At 48.3% G+C, this 21,027-nt stretch overlaps 2 protein-coding genes across 5 annotated transcripts; one reads left to right on the top strand and one right to left on the bottom strand.

Moving 5' to 3' along the window:
* The first annotated feature begins 114 nt into the window (after window positions 1–114).
* On the top strand, window positions 115–14,989 carry LOC116235485 (uncharacterized). Of its 4 annotated transcripts, none has more exons than XM_090147620.1 (17): window positions 115–457; window positions 596–753; window positions 3,406–3,437; window positions 4,866–4,919; window positions 5,375–5,446; window positions 5,949–5,978; window positions 7,190–7,240; window positions 7,331–7,374; window positions 7,487–7,536; window positions 7,852–8,072; window positions 8,147–8,397; window positions 9,548–9,682; window positions 9,978–10,116; window positions 10,273–10,326; window positions 10,447–10,530; window positions 10,914–11,186; window positions 11,786–14,989. In XM_090147620.1, exons 1-17 carry the CDS (start codon window positions 413–415, stop codon window positions 11,800–11,802), a joined length of 1,710 nt encoding a protein of 569 aa, XP_090003746.1. In that variant the 5' UTR covers window positions 115–412; the 3' UTR covers window positions 11,803–14,989. The 4 variants fall into 4 exon arrangements, with proteins under 4 accessions (XP_090003746.1, XP_090003749.1, XP_090003748.1 ...); XM_090147622.1 differs by lacking the exons at window positions 115–457; window positions 596–753 and adding exons at window positions 1,348–1,476; window positions 2,906–2,996 and having other exon boundaries at window positions 11,786–12,867; XM_090147623.1 differs by lacking the exons at window positions 115–457; window positions 596–753 and adding an exon at window positions 1,306–1,476 and having other exon boundaries at window positions 11,786–12,867.
* Window positions 14,974–16,770, bottom strand: IL12A (interleukin 12A). Its single transcript, XM_031603700.2, has 5 exons — window positions 16,570–16,770; window positions 15,667–15,774; window positions 15,520–15,561; window positions 15,322–15,426; window positions 14,974–15,141 (listed from the first exon to the last, which is right to left on the bottom strand). The coding sequence occupies exons 1-5, from the start codon at window positions 16,756–16,758 to the stop codon at window positions 14,974–14,976; spliced, it is 612 nt and encodes a 203-aa protein (XP_031459560.2). The 5' UTR covers window positions 16,759–16,770.
* Window positions 16,771–21,027: the final 4,257 nt, after the last annotated feature.

Raw genomic sequence — 21,027 nt, 5'->3', positions numbered from 1 at the left:
GTTGGTTTCTCATTTCTTCTGTCTTGCTTCTCTTTCTTATTTACCCTTTATTTGGGGTATAGTTAAGTACTTACAATGTTACAACAACGTCATTGATCTTTGCTCCTGCTTGTGGGGACCGAGCCCTTTCTGCCTCCTTTCAGCTGTGCTCCGTGCCAGGGGATTTCCTGCAGTAACACAGCCTTCTTTCTTCCTCATCCGACCCCTCTGTGTCACTTTTCCAGAGTTTTGCATGAAATGGATTTTATTTCAGCACAGCTTTGCAGCCCAAGCCCCACAGCTTGTTCCTGCAACCTCTGTACATGTATTTGGGATTTTCCAGCATCGTAGAGCCCCTCGAGAGCAGTAACACTCCACATTAAGTCTTGGAACAGCTCTGGAAGCCAGCTCCATTCGTCCTTCTGATGGCAGAATGTGGAAACTGAGCACTTCAATGGCACCCATAACAGTCTTCAGAGTGAGTTTTACTGATAAAACTTATGTACATATCTACATCTTGCATGGGAAGACAGTTGCAAATACCAGCGAGAGGAAGTCCTGAAAGCAAACTACTGCCAGTTCAGTAGTAGTGCCAACACTTAGATTTTGTCCCCAGTGCTGCTGGGAGAGGCTTGGATCCGGAGGTGCTGTGTTTGGGTTACTGAAACAAGAGCATGATAGTGTGCCCTGGGTCGGGGCTAGAAGTGCTGCTGGAAGCTCTGCTGGGAGGATCCTGGTGGCCTGGAGGCATCGATATGACCCTGGGACAGCAAGGTGAACCCTGGAGCTGGGGCTGCTGGGTCTGGGGAAGGCTCAGGGATGGGGTTTGTCACAGGGTCTGTCTGGAGTGCACCTGGAGGTCTGCAGATGTGGGGACCTCCGGCCCTGGTGAGGCAGCACACAGAGCTGCATCAGTGCGGTGAGTGCCCATTACGGCAGACAGGCGGCTGTGCGGTGCTCCCTGCACACAGGGCAGCCCAGGTGCTCCAGGAGCACTTCTTGTGCAGCACCTCATTTCATCCTGTTTTCATCATCCCTTCCCTGCAGTGCTTCTGCAAGTTTTGGCTTGTTTTAGGTTTTATCTTTTCTTATTTTTCTTTTTTTTTTTCTTCTTTCTTCTCCTGTTTCCTTTTTTATGCTTGTCCTTTATTAGCAGCTCTGCCAGCATCTCCTGCAGAGGCAGATCGCAGCACGCCGGCTCTTCTCGTTCCCCCCAGCACCCAAGCAGCACTGCCTGCCGCCAGCGCTCGGCTCATAGCGGGGAGCTCCCGCTCACGTTTTCCTTCCTTTACCCGCTCACTCCGGGCATCCTCCTGACCTCCCTCCAACCCCCCATAACCGGGGACACAGGACACAAGGGCGGCCGTACGCTGTGGGGCGGAGCGATCTCTCCGCCCTGCCCGGCTCCCCCGCGCACCCCGGAGGCGGTGCTTCGCTTCGCTCCCGCCGCCCGGCTGCTCCCGCCGCGATGGCCCGCCGCTGCCCGGAGCCCGACAGGTGAGCGGGACCCGGCGCCCCACGGGCCCGGAGATGGGTCCTCCCGCCCCGCGGCCCCTCCCCAGCATCCCTCGTTCCCCCCCAGCCGGCCGTGCATCCTCCCGCCGTTCCCGTCCCTACGCCCCCACCCCCCACCTGCACCTCCCCGACCCTTCGGCGCCCTCATTCCTTTCCCAACCCCCCCAGACCGATCTCCCAATTCCTCCCAGCATCCCTCCCAATCCCCCCGGCACCCCCCCCGCTTTCCCCAACCTTCGCAGCACGCTCCCCCTCCGCGCCCTCCACCTCCATCCCCCAGCATCCTCCCGTCTCCCTCGCCCCGTCCCTCACCTCCCCCCAGCCCCAGCACCATCCCCATGCATTTCGTCCCACCACCCTCCATTTCCCCATTCTCTGCACCCCAATAACGGCTCCCTCCCCCTTGCTGGCTCAGGTCCAAGCCCGCGGTCTCCCTTCCCACCCTCCCAGGAAGCCCCCAGGGACGTGAGGTGCAGGATCCTGGCCTTACACTGCTCCCCATACCCCCCTGCTCCAGACCAGGGACCGGCCATGCTGCCGCCCGCCATCCCCAGCATCATCTCCTCCAGCAGACAAAAGCGCTCAGTGAGCCAACAGCGTTCCCGCTCTGCATTTCTGCTCCATGTCACCATTCCACATCCCTGCTCCCAGCAGTGGGGTTTTGTCCCCGACCCCATTCTCCAGCAACCCTTCCATACTCTGGCCGTTTTCCAAGCTGGCAGCAGCTGTGTGACGGCGCTGGGAGGAGAGTGTTTATCTTCTCCCTGCAAAACGTGGTTAAGCTGTTATGCTTTCTGTTGGGGAGGGCTGAGCAACAGAACTGCGCAGCTCTCACGTGACACGAGACAAAGCTGGAACTGCATTTCTTCCCCGGAGTAATTCTGTAATTAATTGATCGTGAGACAAAATCTGTTACACTGAATAGGGCTGGTTATGTTTTGTTTTGTTTTTCCCACTCCATTTTTCTTCTTCAATACATGTTTTGTAGCTGATGAGGAATGCAAAGCAGGGCTATCAGCCAACTGCAGGCAAATCTTGTTTAGCGAGGCAGCACTTGGCAAAGCTGCACAGCTTTTTCCCAGCCTTGCAAGTACTCTCAGTGTAGTTTTTGCAAGATGCAAGTGTGATCACAGTTCCCATTCCAGCAGAACTCTCACCCAGACTCCTCATCCAACTGCAGTATCTCCATTTTGCTCACATTGCTTTGCCTCCTCCCTTCCTTGCTCCTCAACCTGAAGTTATTTTCTCACTGCTGGGAAGGCAGACGTGCCAGGTGTTTGCTTCTGATTGCAAAGTGAAGCACAGATGGATGTCACCTGCTGGCTTACTGATGGTTATTCTGGGATGGCTTTGTGGAGCTTCATGGAAAGGTTTCCACATCTGGTCCATAAAAGTAAATCTCCTTTCTCAGGAGAGAAAGGACAATGAAGATATGCCTGGGTTTGCCATGGACCGCCAGCAGGTGTTCAGATGGGAGCCATTTGCCACTTCTGGGTCATCAGGTCTGTCTGAGCTTCATACATTGCTGAAGAAGATGAATAACGTTTGCATCCTGTTGCTCTTTCAGGCCTGAACACGGAGCAAAGGTCTGAAAATCACCAGGGACTATTGATTAGGCTCTTGTTTGTTCTCGCTCCTTTCATTTCCTGAGAGAAAAAGGGGCTGGAGACCAAGGCTTGACCTCATGGAAACCCCTGTGTCAGAGCCAGGTGTCCCCAGCAGCACTGTGACGAGGGCAGGAGCTGAAGTCCATGAGCAGCATTTAAGAAAATACATTTTTAAGCACCACCCCCTGTCATTACTGTTCAACTTGCCTTAAAACCTGCTTCTTTCCTCACGTTCTTTGGCTTGGATGAAAAGGTGGCAAAGGATTGCCAGATCTTCTCATGCATTTCCCATTTTGTCTTCCAGCGGAATCGAATCCCTCTCTGCAGATGAACACGGTACAGTAACTTTGAGAAATACAGGGCTTCAGTGGGCTGGGTGTTAGAAATTCCCATTCTCCAGATTGCAAAGCACCATTTTATAACTACTGCCTATAGAAAAGTCAATGTCCATTGCTTTAATTTCATGGGTAGGATCTTTGAGGCATTATACTTATTTTTGAAATTCGTGTTCCTTTGTTACTTATTCATTCCCTGTTATCTGCATAGTGCAAAAATGCCAAGAGAGGAATTGGCCTTGCATTGACAGTTCAGTAGGTGACTGCCAAACCTCTGTGCATCCACACTGAAGCACTCAGTGAGCACCACCAGCAGTGCCGGACCTCCCAGAGACCTTGTGCAGAAAATTCGGTGTGTGATCATAGAGAGAAGGCTTTTGTTCTGCTAGATCTGTAATGCCCTACTCTGAGTGCTGAGGTGTGTGTGCTGAGGTTGGAATGCCTGGGGTGGGATGGAGGACAGGAGATGCTGGTCCTTGGTGTGTCTCTGCAGTTCCTCTTGGCTGGCAATTATAGAATCACAGAATAATTAAGGTTGGAAAAGATCATCTAAGATCATCAAGTCCAACCGTCAACCCATCACCACCATACCCACTAACCATGTCCCTCACTGCCATTTCTTACAGTGATGACATGGGGCTGGGAGGGATGGCTGGCACACCAGTGAGACCTGGACAGGCTGAGAGTTGGGTGGGGAGGAACCTGATGGGGCTCAACAAGTACAAGTGTAGAGTCCTACAGCGGGGGAGGAATAGCTGCTTGCATCAGTACAGGCTGGGGGCTGAACTGCTGGAAAGGAGCTCTGCAAAGGTCTGCCTTCGTGGCCAAGAAGGCTGATGGTGTCCTGGGTGCATTACAAAGAGTGTGACCAGCTGGGTGAGGGATGTTCTCCCATTTGCTCTGATGTGGCCACATCTGGAGCTGTTGAAAACCCACCTGGATGCATTCCTGTGCAGCCTGCTGTGGGGAACCTGTGGGGAACTTGGTGATTCCCAGAGGTCCCTACCAACCTCTCTGATTCTGTGATTCCATAACGTCAGCCTGGTTTCCTTTCCATTTTTTCATGTCCATTGGATGTCAGGAGCTGGATCGCTGCTCACCCTGGTGGGTGCATGGAACGGTGTCCATCTGTCTGTTCCTCCCCTTTCCTCCAATCCTTGCAGCCCTCTGCCCTCCCACTGCAAGGCTCTGTGCCCTTGCACAGCCCTGCAGACCAGCCCAGCTGCAGTTTGATTCAGAGCAATACAAGCTGCTGTATTTTTGGTGCTCAAGGAAGTGGTGGAGGTTGACACAGATGGCTGTGGCTCAGTCAGCTCTTTCTGCATAAAGCCTGCGTAAAACGTGAAGTTGTAGGGGAGGGAGCTCTGCCTGTAGGCACACAGAAGTTCCTTTTTTCATGCATGCGTAACCCCTGGCTGTTCTTTTGCAGAACTGGAGACCTCCTGTGAGGAGAGCACGGGCTGTGCGGAGGAGCTGCCAGCAGGTGAGCAGCTGTGAGACCAGAAACCTCCTGCCCCCTCCTGAGCGTGACTCTGAGATTTGTAAGAAGACCTTTATTAGAAGTGTGCATGGCACATCCACAGCCTGGGTTCACAGCACGGTGGTACACACCAGCACCTGTAGGTGCCTCTCCCATGGAAAACCATGGAATTCAGTTGGGTGAAATGGGACATGTGGGGGTGCAGGGACCTCCAGGACAGCCTCGGGTTGTTCGGGACATCATACATCAAAATAATGCACCTTGAGCATCACACACACCCTCAAAGGTTCTGAGTGACCCCAGATCACTGATGCTGATCTCTGCTGCCTGAGCACGGCTCAGTGCTTTTCCTGCTTTGTCACGTTACCTAACACCCACCAGATTAGTGCATTTAAACTTCAAAATGCATCTCTTACTTACCCTTGGCACTGCTTTCTTTAATTCTTCCTGTCGTTCAGGAGAGGGCAGCTCCGGCAGTGGCTCTGGCAGCCCCAGCAGCAGCTCCAGCAGCAGCTCAGAAGATGACTCAGGTGGGCATTATATTGCAGTTTACATATTTTCTCTCTTTTGAAAATGTAAATTCAGTTTAAAACCGCTTTTTTTTTTTTTTTTTTCCTTCCCTCTTTGGGAGTAGTCTCCTCCAAGTTATTGTACAGAACTGTTAAGCCAGTGACTGAATGTTGAAAAGCAGAATTGTATTTATGTGAGCTCATCATTTCATAGTCACTCAGTGCTGAGCTTTGTAGTAGTGGGGGTCATCAGCTCGTGTGGCATTGGCCTCACGCACACAATACATGCAGATGTTTGTACACCACAGCCGTTGTCCACAGAGGCTATAAATCTGCTGAACAGTTGGCAGCAAAAGTGGCAAAACAGGATGGACGGGGAAAGAATTGAAGGAAGCGTTTGTTATTGGTGAGGAGGCTGTGGGTTTCCACTTGTGTGGGTTATACCACGAGCAGCTTATTTATCCTGCTTTCACCCAACATCGATTGCCTTTACTAAATAATGAGAAAGCTTTTTTCTCATCAGATACAGAGGAGTCGGACACAAGGCGGTCAGGTGAGTGTGCTGCTCTTTCTTTCCCATATCCGCTCTTGGAGACATTTGGGAGCCGATACGGATGAGTACTTTGCACCAGGATGCATGAGGGCCTGCAGCAGTGATCGGGTGCCGGCACAGCCGGTGACCTCTGCTCCTCGGGGCAAGAACTCTTGCAGAGAGCACTGTTGTGCAGGCAGAGAGCATGCGTGGTACGAATGGAGGCGTGTAAAGCACTGATAATTAATTAACAGCGCTGCCAGAGCAAGCCCGCGCTGCTCAGCCCTACTTCCTCTCTTGCACAGCACTCAGAGCAATCCCAGCTGCTGCTCCATGCCCAAAATAGCATTGCTCCAGGCTGGGATCCAGCTCACTGCCTAGGTGTTTCCATGATATTTTCCAGGCACTTCCCATAGATAATAATGGATTGCCTACCTCTCTCCCATCTGCCCACCTGGGAGGTGCTGATGTAGCAGGTTGGTTGGGCAGCCTGCCTGCAAGGACCGCATTTGCTGGGTGCTGTTTGCATTTCATAATGCCTCATGGCAGGAGCTCCGTCCGTTGCTTTTGCACAATTCAACCCTTCAGGCCAAAAACTTTCACCCCATATCTCGGCTCTGCTTGCTTGCTTTTGTCTTGGGGTTCGCTGAGGTTGGTTCAGGCATTTGTAAAGCTGGGTAAGGAGGACAGGTGTACTGCTGTAGCATGGCTCCCTTCTCACTGCGAAGTGGTGCACAGCTTCTATTCAGTGTTTGGAGTTGGTGCTGGGTACGGTGAGACCATCCTGGGGATGGGTCCACCCCGACTTAAAAAATTACCAGTACTGTGGGCAACTTATGAGAGTTATGAGCTTTTATGAGCTGTATCCAGGTGCCTATCTTCATGCCCAGGTTGTGTGGAGCTGGCACAGACACTGTAGTCTTGAGAATACTCTCCTTAGTATTCCTTTGTTAAAGCAGGGGAATTAAATGGGTGGGTTGTCCTTGCAGAGCATGCTGCCTGGAGGCTATGGGATGTGTTTGCTGCACAGTGCACCACTGCACACCCCCATGGGCAGAAGCAGTGCAAACACTGCAAATCCCATAAAGCTGGGATGGGCAGAGCCTGGAGCAGAGACAACCATCCCCATTCTGTCCTCATTGTCCTTTCCCTTGTGTAAAAGCCACAGGTGGCTGTGAGATCTTTTGCTATTAACAAATATTAACGAGAACTTTTAACACTTCTTTATGCAGATGAAGAACAAGAAAAGAAAGAATCACAGCCAGTTTGCAATGAATCAGATGGTAAGAGAACTCTGAAGGTGTTGCTTTTTTTTTCCCTGAGCATTTAATTACTTTGGTTTTAATGAGCTGATTTTCCTGTTTTCTCACTAGGAGCGGACTGTCTGCCCCACTGTAAGCACTGCAGAAAAGAAAATGTAGGTTTAGAAAAAGAAACCCACACGTTTTGCATGAGAGAACCTGCAAACTGTAATGCTACTTTCTCACCAGCCTCTTAGATATGTATTTTTATTTTATCTGTTTATATAGGCCCAGAGAGAGCAAGTGACCCCTAGGAAGCTTTCTGGAGGACAATATTTGTATGTTTGTTTGTTTTTCTTTTTTTTACGGTATACATTTATGTTTAATGGGTATTACATTTATGGTGTGCTGATCAAGATACTTCTCCATTCTAATTAAGTGGGAAAAAAAATTGCTGCACAAATACATTCATAGCAATAAAGAAAGATGCCCCCAAATCTTGAAAAATAAGCAATTTACTCCAGCTGTCTGTAGATCCTTGTCTGGCAGCTCTCAGGGTGGCTTCCTGTGCATCTCGTTGCAATAATTAATATTAATAATTGTAAACGATTGCAATGTGAATCGTGCAATGCAATGTGGGTCTATCTGGGCAGGATGAAGCTGGATGCAGAAGGCACATACGAGTGCAGTGTCACCGGTCTGATTTTTGAGGTGAACAAGGCGGTCACCATCAATTACTCCCTGCTGTCCTGGAGCAAATACGCCGGGCTGGTAAAGCCACCATGGGTGGTGGGCGGCCCGCTGTTCGACGTGCGCTGCGAGGCGCCCTCCGCCCTCACCTCCATCGCCTTCCCGCACTCCCTCTGCCTCGGCGGTAAGTCCTGTGACGGAGGTGGGCAGGCTGGACCACGCTGCACGTGCTGACAGTGCCGTCACGTGTCCCCACAGATGGTGGCTCCCATCCGGCCTTCAAGGTGCTGCACATCAAGGGTGCGGGTGCAGCCATCGAGCCATCCACGGACTTCTCGGCCTCACACGTGCGGTGGCTGGTCAGCTCGCTGTCCCCCGTCGGGCCGCTCATCCGCAGTGAGGAGCCCCTGCTCTACCACGGAGCTGTCATCCTCTACAAGGCCATCGATGACGACCCTTCCTTGCTGTTCCGGGTCTACGTGGCGACGAACAACGACTCCTTCATCAAGGTTGGGTTTGTCATGGCAGGTGTTCTCTCACCGTAGGCTGAATATGAAGGGAAGGATTTGATATTTGTTCAGAGGAGGGCAACTAAGCTGCTGAGGGGTTTGGAGCACAGGCCTTGTGAGGAGCGGCTGAAGGAGCTGGGATTGTTCAGTCTGGAGAAAAGGAGGCTCAGGAGAGACCTCAATGCTCTCTATAACTACCTGAAGGGAGGTTGTAGCGAGCTGGGGGTCGGCCTCTTCTCTCGTGTGAATAGTGACAGGACTAGAGGGAATGGCTTCAAGCTGCACCAGGGGAGATTCAGGCTGGATGTGAGGAAATACTGCTTTTCTGAAAGAGTGGTCAGGCACTGGAATGGGCTGCCCAGGGAGGTGGTGGAGTCACCGACCCTGGAGGTGTTCAAGGAACGTTTGGATGTTGTGTGAGGGATATGGTTTAGTGAGAACCATTGGTGATGGGTGAATGGTTGTACTGAATGATCCTGTGGGTCTTTTCCAACCTTAGTGATTCTGTGATTCTATGATTCTATGATATGTAAGCGGCTGTACTGGCCCACCTGCTTGTTCACGTGGTGCTATGAAAAGTATGAAAAATGAAAATAAGTCAGAAACCTGTTTGCCACCAAAATTAGGAAGAGGTTCTTCAGCACCGGGCAGTGGGAATGGAACAGGCTCCCTAGGGCAGTGGGCATGGCCTGAAGCTGCTGGAATTCAAGGAGCTTTTGGACACCAGCCTTAGATAAAGGTTTGGGGTTTGTGTGGTCACATGCAGAGCCAGAAGTTGGACTCGATTATCCTTGTGAGTCTAAGGGATATTCTTGGAAAATTCACAGAGCTCAGGACTTGCACCACTTGTACTCTCACCGATCCCCTCACAGACCAACATGGGAAGGGACAGCAGCTAATAACACTTGCTTCCATTTGGGTTGTGAAGCCCTTCTGATTTCACTAATGTAGCACAATTCTCTATTTTTGGGGGAATCTTCACTATCCCCACAAGTTATGTGTTCAGTATGGAGCATTTTGTAAGGTTTGCTGTGTAGCATTTTGTAGGGATGGGTGGAGAAGGACACAAGGAGCTGTGAGGAGCAATGTGGGTTGTAAACATGAGCTCCCTTAGCGACAGGAGCTTAGTATCATGTTTTTAAAATTTCAGGATATATCAAGAGCAGTAAAACATTCCAAAAAGAAATTCATTAAAATTGACAAGCCCCCTGTGTGCCAGAAATTACTACAGAACGGAAAGAGATACAGATTAATTTGTGAACCAGAAGCTGAAATAACTCCAGAGGTAAGTTCTCCATGTAAGCATGATTTGGTGCATCACAGCACAGATTTGAAACATGACAGAAAATACTTTTCCTTTCCTGCTGAGTGCAGGGCATGCACTGGCTGTAAGAATTAATTTGCCATCACTGTAGAAAGCATTTGCCTCTTAGAGACCTAAAGCTTGAGGATGAAATCCTTACACTGTTGAAGTCAATGGCAAAACATTGGGTAGACCAGACTTTGGTCTGCATCCACATCCCTCCAGTTTAATTTATGTTTGGATAAAAGTCTGTTTTAAAAATATTTCTGTTTTACAGGAAATTGAATTTGTTGATGGATCTCTTTTGAAGCTGAAAAGTTACATTGAAGTCTATTTTGAGAAACCTGATGACTTCACCTTATCTTTGGTTGAACTGGACTCAGGTGCAGCTGTGTGGAAAGCAAAACTAAGAGAAAGTAAGCATGTTGTGCCTTGGCTAGCAGGTTGTTCCAGCTGAAAAGAAGCATGAGTTGGGGTGTAGTGCTGCCTGTAGATGAAATTTGTTAAATACCTTCACAGCAATGGGGGATTCCTACTTCACCTGTTGTTTATCTTTGAAAACTGTTTTCCAGGTGACTGGATACATTATGATCAGAACAAAAATGAGCAAACAAGAATTCCAAGCAGTAAGTCAACATGAAGTTGATTCAGATTTAATGTTTTCTGTGAGCCCTGCTTGCTGCTGTTGCTCAAGTGATATGCACGTGAAATGAGTAAATTAACATCAATTCTGCTTTGCTCCTTAGGTGTCAAAAGACGGAAATCAACCAACAGCTTTTCTGAAGAAGAGAAACACTGTAGCAAAAAGCAGAGGTCCAACAATTATACTGGTAAGCATCTCTGTACCATTTAAAAAGCCAAGTCTGGGAATAAGCAAAAATAATCATGTAGGTATTTACTGATGGGTGCATGTAGCCACCAGAGGGAGAGCTTTCATCATTCAGAGCTTCAGTTTGTGAGTAAATGGTGACAGAGGAAAGGAAAAGTGCTTAGTCCGTGTAAACTTGCAGTTGCTCAGAAATTGGTGTCTTTATGAGCCTTCAGAGTTCTTCAGGTGATTTTCTGCAGTGCTTGGCTGCAGTTAATCCAGTTTTGACTGCCTAGCTAATAAGATACCCATTGTTATATGTCCCCTGCACAGAATCAATGGTGTCATTAGATTAAAAGTCTAATCAGATGAGCATGATCTGATTTTTGTTTTATGTCTTTTCAGATGGAATTAAAAGCAGAAGCTTGCTAACTGATCAACAGCTGATGGTAATTGCAAAGTTGTTTGGCGTGGAGTGGAAAGAAATTGCCATTGAATGTCTTCAAATGGAAATGAAAGACATTCAGCAGATTCAAGCAAATGAAGAGGAAGTCAATATCCAGAAATTTCTGATGTTAAGCAAGTGGAGAGAAAGAGAGCAAAGCAATGGAACTGCACAAGCTTTGTGCAATAGGCTCCGTGAAAAAGTGTCATATGAAATAGTGCAAGCACTAGAAGGTATCAGCTTATTGTATTTGTGCAATTACATCACTGAGTTTCAGATGTGTTTTAAGAGTACACGTCAGAGAGTTCACTAAATACCCAGTACGCATTTTCTTGTGTAACTCAAAATTGTTTCCCTTCTAATATTGATGACAATTTTCTTTCTTGTGACATTTTCCTACTTCCCTTCAGAAAATGATATTATATTATAAAATGAGTAATGTTTTTCTCCTGCCTACATTCAGAATACTTGACCATGACCTAATCCTTTTGACCTAATGGGACGTAGGACTAATGGGCATTATATGCCCAAGCAAATTCTTGGTATTTGTGAGAGAGTCCAAAGAAAAAACAAGAACTCCAAAGAAATAATGATAAACAAATTCTGGCTTTTGAACTAGCAAAACTTCGCTCCCATTTTACCCTCCATAAAAGGAACCTGGCTTCAAAGTGAGGACCGCTGCTGACATTCCCTCACTCATCTGACCTTTGCAGACATGTCTATTGCCATGGCCCTGCACTGCTGTGGGTTTTTATGAACCTGTTATTCAATACTGTAATGACCTCTAGATATGAAATAATATCTATGTGCTTGTGCATGCTCATTTCCCCAGGCTTTTTGGCTGAGTGATGAGTTGGAGAAGCTGATGAGAAGCTCAGGAACTTTCCCCACCCAAATGGTTAAACTTTTCAAGCTATTTTCCCGGGATTTCGTTGTGATGAAGATCCAAGTCGTAATCAGTCAGCGGAAAGTTTAGAGTGTCTTCAAAAGAAATGTGAATGAAATTTTGCACCTACGTAAGTGTAAGTAGCATTTTGGGAATCATTACTCACACGTTTGGATACCAGTCATTGCAACTGGATGGAAGTGCCAGGCTTGACGTGCCCAAAACTGAAAGCTGCCACTGAATCTTGTTGTGTTTGAGCCAATCCTAAAAGACAACGAGCACTGGGAGAACTGGGTTTACCTTTATCAGGTATATGACTGTTATCTTGAAACATTTTTATTTGAATCAGGGAAAGACAAGGGAGAAAAGTTGTATCAAAACTTTTATCCCCTTAAAATAATGAAACTGTCAAAATCATGAGGTACATTGTATTGCTCAGAGATGCCTAGGATCAGGGAAGAAACTCCTTAAACTTGCAGATAAATTCCTTTGCAGAATCACTGTTGATACACAACCACTGTATGTATCCCCATGCACTCATGTTGAGCTGTGGTTCTGTTTTCTTAAATCCGAAGCCCACTTTCACAGTAGCACCATTAAGAACTGCAGGCAGCTTTGAATCTTCTGTGGGATTTTCTTCTCTCTGTACAGTGTCTCAATTTTTATGAGATTTTTTTTTTATGTTGTATGATTTTTTTTGTACTGTGAACTTTTTATACTACTTTTTTTATGTGATTAATTTTAACTTTACTGTAAGTGTGGGCTTAAGGTAAAATAGAGAAAATCGGGGTCTCCAAGATGGTTGTTATCCTGAGGGCAGGACCTGTAGCACACAGTTGTAAAAGATCTGAAAATAATGTTATTTGATAAACTGAATGATGGCCAGAGAGAGTGTCCTGTTTGCAGACAGGTGGTTCTTTTCATCATCTCCTGCTGTGTATGTTTATGGAAAAACAAACAAACAAACATACTTTTAAATATAAGGATTAAAAAGAGAACATTTTGGCTATTTATGTGTAATTTTTAATTTAATTTTATTTTTTTTAAATTCTAGCTGTCTGCTGAGATACAGCTCTTAGCAGCTGTCTGCTGCTTGTATGTCACATGCCATCTTCTCACCCCTTTGTGCTCCTCTCCTTGGTCAAATGTTGTTTCTGGTCAGGCCTTTTCCTGGGGATGTGTGCATCCCTTGTGGGCTCTTCTGCTGCTGTAGGACTTAGGGGACACACATTGGGACACAGGAACACGTGGAGCTGCCCTTGGCTCTTCTCTCTGAGGCGAGCAAATGAGAATTGCCATCAGGGACACAGGGTGCCTTGCCCAGAGGAGCTGGGGGTGCTCAGGGCTGGGCTGGTTGGGGCCCTGGGCAGCTGAGCTGCCTGGGGACAACCAGCCCACAGCATGGATTTGGAATGGAATGGGTTTTAAGGTCCCTTCCAACCTAAGGCATCCTCCCCGCAGCAGCCAGGGCGATGCCAGTGTCCCCATCTCTCCAGACAGACTCCTGCTGCTCAGTGGTTCTTCTCACTGCTGCTGAAGTTTTCACTTCTCTTACAGCATTTCAAGTCAGCTGCTGCTTTCTCTATGCTTTTTTTTGGTGAGAGACCCTGTGTCAGCAAGCAGAGTAGTGGTGATCTTGGAAGAAGGAGTGGGAGGGTGCTTGTCTCAGCATCTCTCCCTGGGTTTTCAACTGAAGCCTCAGTTTTTGTTTCAAAATGACAGGGGGTTCTCTCTGTATGCTAAGAAGTAATTAAACAGCTGTCATTCTCCATGTGCAACACCAGCCACTACTAATAAAAATGCAGGTGACATTAAGCATTGCCCTATTAAAGAATGAAACAATTTATCTCATAAAAGAGAGCATTAAGGGGATACATTTCCCAGAATATTAATGCTAGTTTTACCACTAGCAAGTGGTTCTAGTGAATGCAGATAGTAAATCACAACTCCAAATGCTTTAGTTGGAAGGTATGATGCCTTACCTTTCTAAGCTCACTACCCAATTAGTTAATTTCTTCTGAATTATGGCACTGAGACAGGGATGTTTGCAAATCCTCAGTGGTTATTTCTTAGCTAGGTTCTTAAATATGAATCTCTCCAAACACATAACGTCAAATGGGTTTGCAAGAAGAGAGGAAGACTTTTCCTGCAATGGAACAGATGGAAAGGAAAGGCTGTGCCCAGCTGCCTGCCTGGCACAGCAGGGATCAGATATTAGCTGTGGTGGATGGAGGTAAGTTGTCATCAACAAGAGGTTTTGTTGTCTGCACACCCAATTTCAGCCTGTTGTTTTGATGTGGCTCCAGCAACAAATAAACAAAAAATAGTTCTAAAGGGGCACTTATTGCAAAGCTAGCTAATTTTGCTTCCTAACTGAAACCTTTTGCTCTCAAAATGTGCCTGTCAGGCAGCACCTGGCAACTTGAACACACCTGATACAAAAGCCCCCTGGAGAGTCAAAGCCACAAGGAGCAGAGCTGATGTGAGGAACGAGGAAAATGGGAATTCTAGACCCCAGTGCTGAGTGGTGCTGTGGTATTCTGCTTATTTGAGAGCAGGTTGGGGATTAGGAAATGTTTCTTCTCCGAAGAGTGGTCAAGCACTTTTCCTGGGGGTGTTCAGAACCGTGGGGATGTGGCATGTGGCAGAACTGAGGGATGTGGACATGGTGGGGTGGGCTGGGGTTGCACTGGGGATCTGAGAGCTCTTTTCCAACCATAATGATTCTGTGAATACAAAATACATTAGAAGTCTGATCAATGTGATTCTGTCCTATTAATAGGATGGAATACATTGTGTTCATTGAGGTGTGTGATATCTCAAGGAACAACAAAAAAAAAGGTCACTGCAGCTTTCATGTCAACTTCAATTTTATTAGGCAATAAATAGAATAAATAAGGAGCATCATCATAAATAAACCAGGATTATCATAAATATCCATTTCAGGAACTTACAATTGAATAAATAAAACACTGTAACAGCTGAGCATTCGGCAGTCTGAGAACGTTCTCATACAATCCAGCTTATTGTCCCCAGGTTTAGAAGTTGGATGCGCTAGCTTCAAAGGCACTGACAGCAGAACATGGTTTATAAGTAACTGTACAGCAGGACGGCCGTGCTGTTGCATTTTCTTCTTATGTCTCTGCAGTGAGGGCACTCAGGTAGCCCAGCATCCTGCTGATGGTGACAGCACGCAGGCAGAAGGCGTGCAGGACCCCGCAGAGCCGCATGCGGCCCTGGAAGGAGCCAAGGATGGTGCTGGGCGAGGGCTGCGGCACGGCTGGGCTGCGGGGCTGCAGGACCTGCAGTGGGGAGGGAGGTCAGTGGAGGGACAAACGAGCTCTTAACATCTTCCAGTTTTACTCCTAGGAAAACCAGCATTAACCTTCCAAACTCCCGGCTCCCCAGCGACTAACTGCACAACACAACTCTGCTCCTAAAACCCCATTTAAAGATGGATGGAACAAGATGGAAATGCTTACTTGCATCATGTCATCAATGGATGTCAGCACCCTCAGATCCTTGAGGTTCCACAGCTCTGCCCTGTAGGTTTTCAGATCTTCATAGATCCCCTGCAGGCATTTGCTCTGCAGAAGTCAGAATTAATAAGAGATGCTGGAACTTGTTGCTAAGTGCTAGAAGTGCTAAACAAAGGTTTTCTATAGAAACTCACAGCTTACCATAGCTAAAGTAGAACTTTCCAGTACTGGACAGTTTCCAGCCTGCAAATAAATTAAAGAAGAAATGATACAGGTTCATTTAGTGACAACATGTTATATGGCTGCTGGAGAAAATATGATGCTGAAAGTTGGTTATTTTGGTTTTACCCCCAGATCCTCAGTTGTGCAGGATTTTATTGTGTTGATTTGGCTGTTGGTGACATCTTCAAGATCAACTTCTTCAAGGGTGCATTCAAATCCCAGCACTCCCTGTTTCTGTGTTAAAAAGGGGGGGAAAAGGGTGAACGATTCAGCTTCAGAAAACAACAAATAGACAGTCTCAAAATCAGTAAATGCAGTGTTTGTGCTGAATATAAAGCACTAGAAAGTGAAAAAAAGAAAATACAGAGGCAGTGCTCACTGATACACTGCAACTTTGGGAAACTCTTCAGTGGTTTTCTTTCGTGCTTCTCTGAGATGAAGCTTGCAACTCTAGAAGGGGACTTTGGCAGAAACTCTCATCTTGATGGGGATTTAGGGGCAGAAGGGCTCTGTAACAGCAAAGTCAGAGCACCAAATGCAGTGAGCTTGGGAGCAGGTGTCTGCAGAGCCAGTTCTGCAGCGGTGTTAGAGAAACAGGTGCTCAAAAGCAAGCAGTCCAATTGGTTAGCACTCTGCTGCAGTGGATGAGAGCTGAGAGACACCTGTGCAAACACAGGTGCTGCTGATTGTGTGGGTGGGCACTGCGAGCAGTTACAGTCCTGCTGGGAGTTCAGAAGGAGACTTCCCCGAGCTGAGTGCATGTGTATGTGCCTGCCTGGGATTTATCTCCAAAGTTTCTCCTGCTTGGATAGCATCAGGAACCCATCCTCATCATCTTGGCTGCCTTCACCAACACATCATCTGCCTGGACACCATCACCAACCTGTCTCCTGCATGGCTAGGTATGTATCATCCCCACTGTTCTGGCCACTATCCCCACCATCTTGGGTGCCATTAATCACCTACCTGGCTATGCACCATCCCACACACAACCCTCCCACCCTGGGCACCATCCCTCCCCTCTCATACCTGCACTTGCAGGAGTGCCTCGTTGGCAGCGGCCAGCAGTGTCCTGGAGCAGTTGAGTCCCTTGGCCAGGCTGTGGGCAGGAGGTGGCAGTGCCCACGTGGATGGCAGCAGGAGGCAGAGCACAGCCGGCAGCACCCAGTGCCCGACCCCCAGCCATGCTGCTCTGCTCCTGATGCTGTGCTCTGCCATGCCTCTGCCTGATGAAACTGATGTGGGATCGGTGGCTGCTGTAGGGGCTGCGCTGCTTTTATGTTGGCGGAGGAGCAGGAGTTCCCCTTTTTCTTTGTATTGGTGTCTCGGGGAGCTGAGAGCTGGGAATCCCGCGGGGTCCTGGCATTGGGGCAGTGTGGGGACAGGACGGGGTGGGGCTGCCCTTCCTTCAGAACTTAAAGGGAGCCTCTGCCAGTGCTTAAAGGGAACGTAAAAAAAGATGGGGAGAGACTTTTTATGCTGTCTGATAAGTATAGAAAAGGGGGATGGCTTTAAAGGGAGAATAGGGGTGTTTGAAGCATGTGTCTGACACATAAATAAGCTTTCCATTTCCAGTCTTCAATGTGATAACGATGAGATGCTGTTGATAGCAGTGCATACTAAGCCACCTGGAAGCTCTGCCTTTGGTGGGCTTGGGGCACCAAGGATTCACCATTAGCTCATGCTGAATGTGACAGCCGCCCACCCTGCCGTGCCAAGGGGCCCTGGAGAACTTTCCATGAAGTCAGTGGGAGTTTTCCTGTGCACTTAGAAAGCAGCAGGATGAATCAAGGGCTTTCTTTATATTGAATTTTCAGATTCATTTTATTTTAATGAACATCTTATTTCCCCTAAGAAGGTGGTGATGTGTCAGAAGATGCTTTGCTAGAACACTGCCGTATGACTTTCTAGTTTGACTGTGTTTTCCATTGCTGTGCCTGGAACTGAAGGCTGAGCTTTTTTACCTTTATAACCATTAAGGCTGGAAAAGACCTCTCAGCTTCCCAACCCTCCACCCCACCATGTCCATAACCACGTCCCCAGGTGCCACATCCCCACATTTCTGAGCATCTCCAGGGATGGTGACCCCTCTGCTCCCTGGGCAGCTGTCCCAGTGCCTGACCAGATGTGTTGCTCCAAATGATGGTTTACGGATAGCCTCATTGGTCCCATTTTCTGTGCTCCCTGCCCTCCTGCAACTGACTGCACCCTGCTGGGAACACGGGGAATGTTTCCTTTAGGTTTGGCTCATAGCAGGGCACAAGGCATTAGGGTCTAGCAGTGAGGATATTCCTGTATCAGCTGCATCAAAAAATGAAAGCAAGTTCTTTGAAACAGGAAAGCCCGTGTGCTTTTTATTACGTAGTATGTCTTAGTCTCAGATGCTGATCTCATCAGGCAGAGGAAGGATTATAGAGGTGGGATGACACTTGTGCTATTAAAGCAGTGCAGGGCTATCTCCTCTGTGCACTTATGCAGTTCTACTATTGCCATTCTGGGTCTGTAGCACTGCAATGGGGTTGCAGTTAAGGCAACTGGATGGAGCTCTTCCTTGGTGGTCGCAGTAACAGTGGGTGGCAGTGGCACTGACACTCGGTGGCCAGGCTGGCTTGCTCTCTCCCTTCCTACAAACTGAATCCCAGAACCCTGTGTGGATCCTGTGCTGTGTGTGGGCATGTCCTCAGCTGGAACAGAGGGGTTGTTTGTAGGAAGGCCCTATTTCCTGTAATTATAATTACGTATAATTGTGTAATAATTATGTATGTATCTATAATTATGCATTAATTATATATATATAAAGTAAAGCTGTGATAAATTAAATCACAGCTAAGCTTAAAAGTAGATCATGGCTACATAAAAAGATCTAGACAACGGGGAATGGCTTTAAACTAAAAGATGGGAGGTTTAGGTCAGATGTTAGGAAGAAATTCTTTACCAGAGGGTGGTGAAGCACTGCCAGCCCTCCCAGAGGGTGCTCAGGACAGGGCTGGATGGGGCTGGGAGCAGCCAGCATGCAGCAGGGGGTGTGAATGGGTGATCCTTGAGGCCCCTTCCACCCCAATCCATTCTATGGTTCTGTGATCTGCAAAGTGCTGCAGTGAGGAATGCTTGCATGGAATAATTGGTGTCTTTCTCCCAGCTCCAAGAACACATGGAGGCTTTCTCTCATGGATAGTTGGTTTATTTTATTTTTGCTCTTGGGAGGACATTTTTCACTCAGAGGGTGGTGAGGCACTGGAAAAGGTTGCCCAAGGAGGCTGTGGATGCCCCATCCCTGCAGGCATTCAAGGCCAGGCTGGATGTGGCTCTGGGCAGCCTGGTCTGCTGGTTGGTGACCCTGCACACAGCAGGGGGTCGGAACTGGATGAGCATTGTGCTCCTTTTCAAGCCAGGCCTTTCTATGATTCTGGGTAGTTTATTTGGAAGGTTCCTATTCAGATAGCTGATGCCCACAGCTCTGCTGGGGTGAGCACCATGCAGACACAGGTGCTCCTGGTGGATTTGGATAAGTGACTGCAGGTGTGTGAGGAGGAGGGCTGCTGTGAGCAGGCTAGAAAATGGGAAGGATCAGGGATGGGGGTGAGCCTGCTCTGAGCCTGGGGCTTTTGGCTTAATGCTGAAGCCAACAGCTGGAGGGGTGCATCACTGCCTGGCTGGCAGGAAGCGGCTGGTGCTGGCTCTCACAGTTTCTCCTCTCTGGGTGTCTTTTTCCTTCCCATTCACATCCCTTTCTCTCTGTCTCTCTTAGGTTCAGTGGCCCTGAACTGCCAGATGGGATGGTTTTAACCATGGAGAGGGGCAACCACAGCCGTATGGTTAGGCACCAGAAATGTGGCCTTGCACACGTCGGGCACAGACACACTGCTCCTGGGAGGTCTCATCCCCTTATGAGAGGTAAATGTGGGCACGAATAAAGGGATGGGATGGAGCTGGCACCAGGGGCAGCCCCGACACTCACATCTGGCAGCTGCCTGGAAATGCCTGCTGCTGCAGGCCCGGCTGATCCACACGAAACTCTGCAATTCCCTTTTTTTATAAACTTGCTGTGTATTTCACTTTTCTTCTGAAGACGTGCTCCTTCCCCTAAAGCACTGCTGTTAGGAAGCTAGGGGCGAGGTGAGCATGGTGGCAGCTGTCTGTCCATCCATCCATAGGGCCGCTGGTGACAGCAGAGCTCCAGGTGAGCTCAGCACAGCTGGCAAAGGAACCAGCAGAACCAGCTCAGTGCTGAGAAGAGAGCCCAGCTCCCAGCCTGGCAGCGGGGTCCTGCACGCGTGGGTTTTGCTCTGCTTTACAATAAGGAGGAAGAGAAACTCCTTGCTCTGGGCTCCTGCAGGGAAGCGAGCTCCGACTGTAAGCACAGGCGGTGGCTTTTCCTTGGGGATGCCCTCTGTGCTGCTCCTCCCGGGACCCCGCAGCACATAGCTCTCCTGAACCCTGCTGTCCTTTCCCTTTGAGCAATGGAGGGACGAAAGCCAAAGGGTGTGTGTGTGTTTTGTGCTGCAGTTCTCCATGCTTTCCTCCCCCAAGTTCCCCCAGCGCTCAGGGAGATGCTGTGCAGAAAGTGCTGCTTGGGGGATGCAAAGAAAAGGGAGAAAAAAGGGGAACCCAATAAAATGTGCCTGGCAGGAAGCATCTGTCTTACAAAGCACATCTCTGACCTAAGGGCTGCTTTATCTTCACAGGGAAGTTATCCCTGCAGCTGTCTGAAACATGATTTGGTTGTGTTTTTTTTTTTTTTCTTTCTACTGTTATTGTGTGTATCATTGAATGCTTTCAAGCATAGGTAAGTCTGAGTCCAAAAGATGGAATTAAAAAGGAAAAAACAAAGTTTTATTGTGACACCAGACAGAGGCAAGGGAGGAAAAGGCAGCAGGTTGTCTCCTTCTGGTAGGGTTGGGGGAGGAAAGGTTGAAGGGGAGAGCAGGAAAGGGGTGGGACAGGGGTAGGTCCTTATCTGCACAACAATTACATTAGCATTAAAGACAAACAAAAAAATCCCACAACAACCTACCATGGCAGTGCTGGGGGTGTCCCATCCCCAGCGTGCTCAGGGCTGGGCTGGATGGGCAGCCTAAGCTGGGGGAGCACCCAGCCCGTAGAAGGATGTTGGAAACAGCTGATTTTTAAGGTCCCTTTGACCCCAAGGCATTCTATGGGTCTATCCTATGATCCTATGTATATTGCTAACTACAAAGCAGGCTCTGAAACTGTTTCCCAATCCAAGCTGCTTGATGTCCAAGGGAGCACAGGGTTGGCACAGAGACACTCACAGGACAGAAACAAATGGCAGCCACGCAGCATCTGCCTGTTTCCATGCACATGGAATTTAACAAATTGCCTAAGTGGCTTATCTCCAGAACTCCATTTTATTTCTCCTGCTGGAGCTGGGGTCTGTGCCATTCTGGGTGTCCCTATGAGCTGTTTTGGGCACGTTCGGGTGGGCTGTTGGCTGCCTGTATCCTGGTGGGTGATGCTGCTCTCAGA

The sequence above is a fragment of the Phasianus colchicus genome, chromosome 10 (assembly GCF_987193195.1).
Source record: "Phasianus colchicus chromosome 10, bPhaCol1.hap1.1, whole genome shotgun sequence".
In the NCBI taxonomy this organism is placed as follows: Eukaryota; Metazoa; Chordata; class Aves; order Galliformes; family Phasianidae; genus Phasianus; species Phasianus colchicus.
This window is presented reverse-complemented; position numbering and strand designations above follow the sequence as displayed.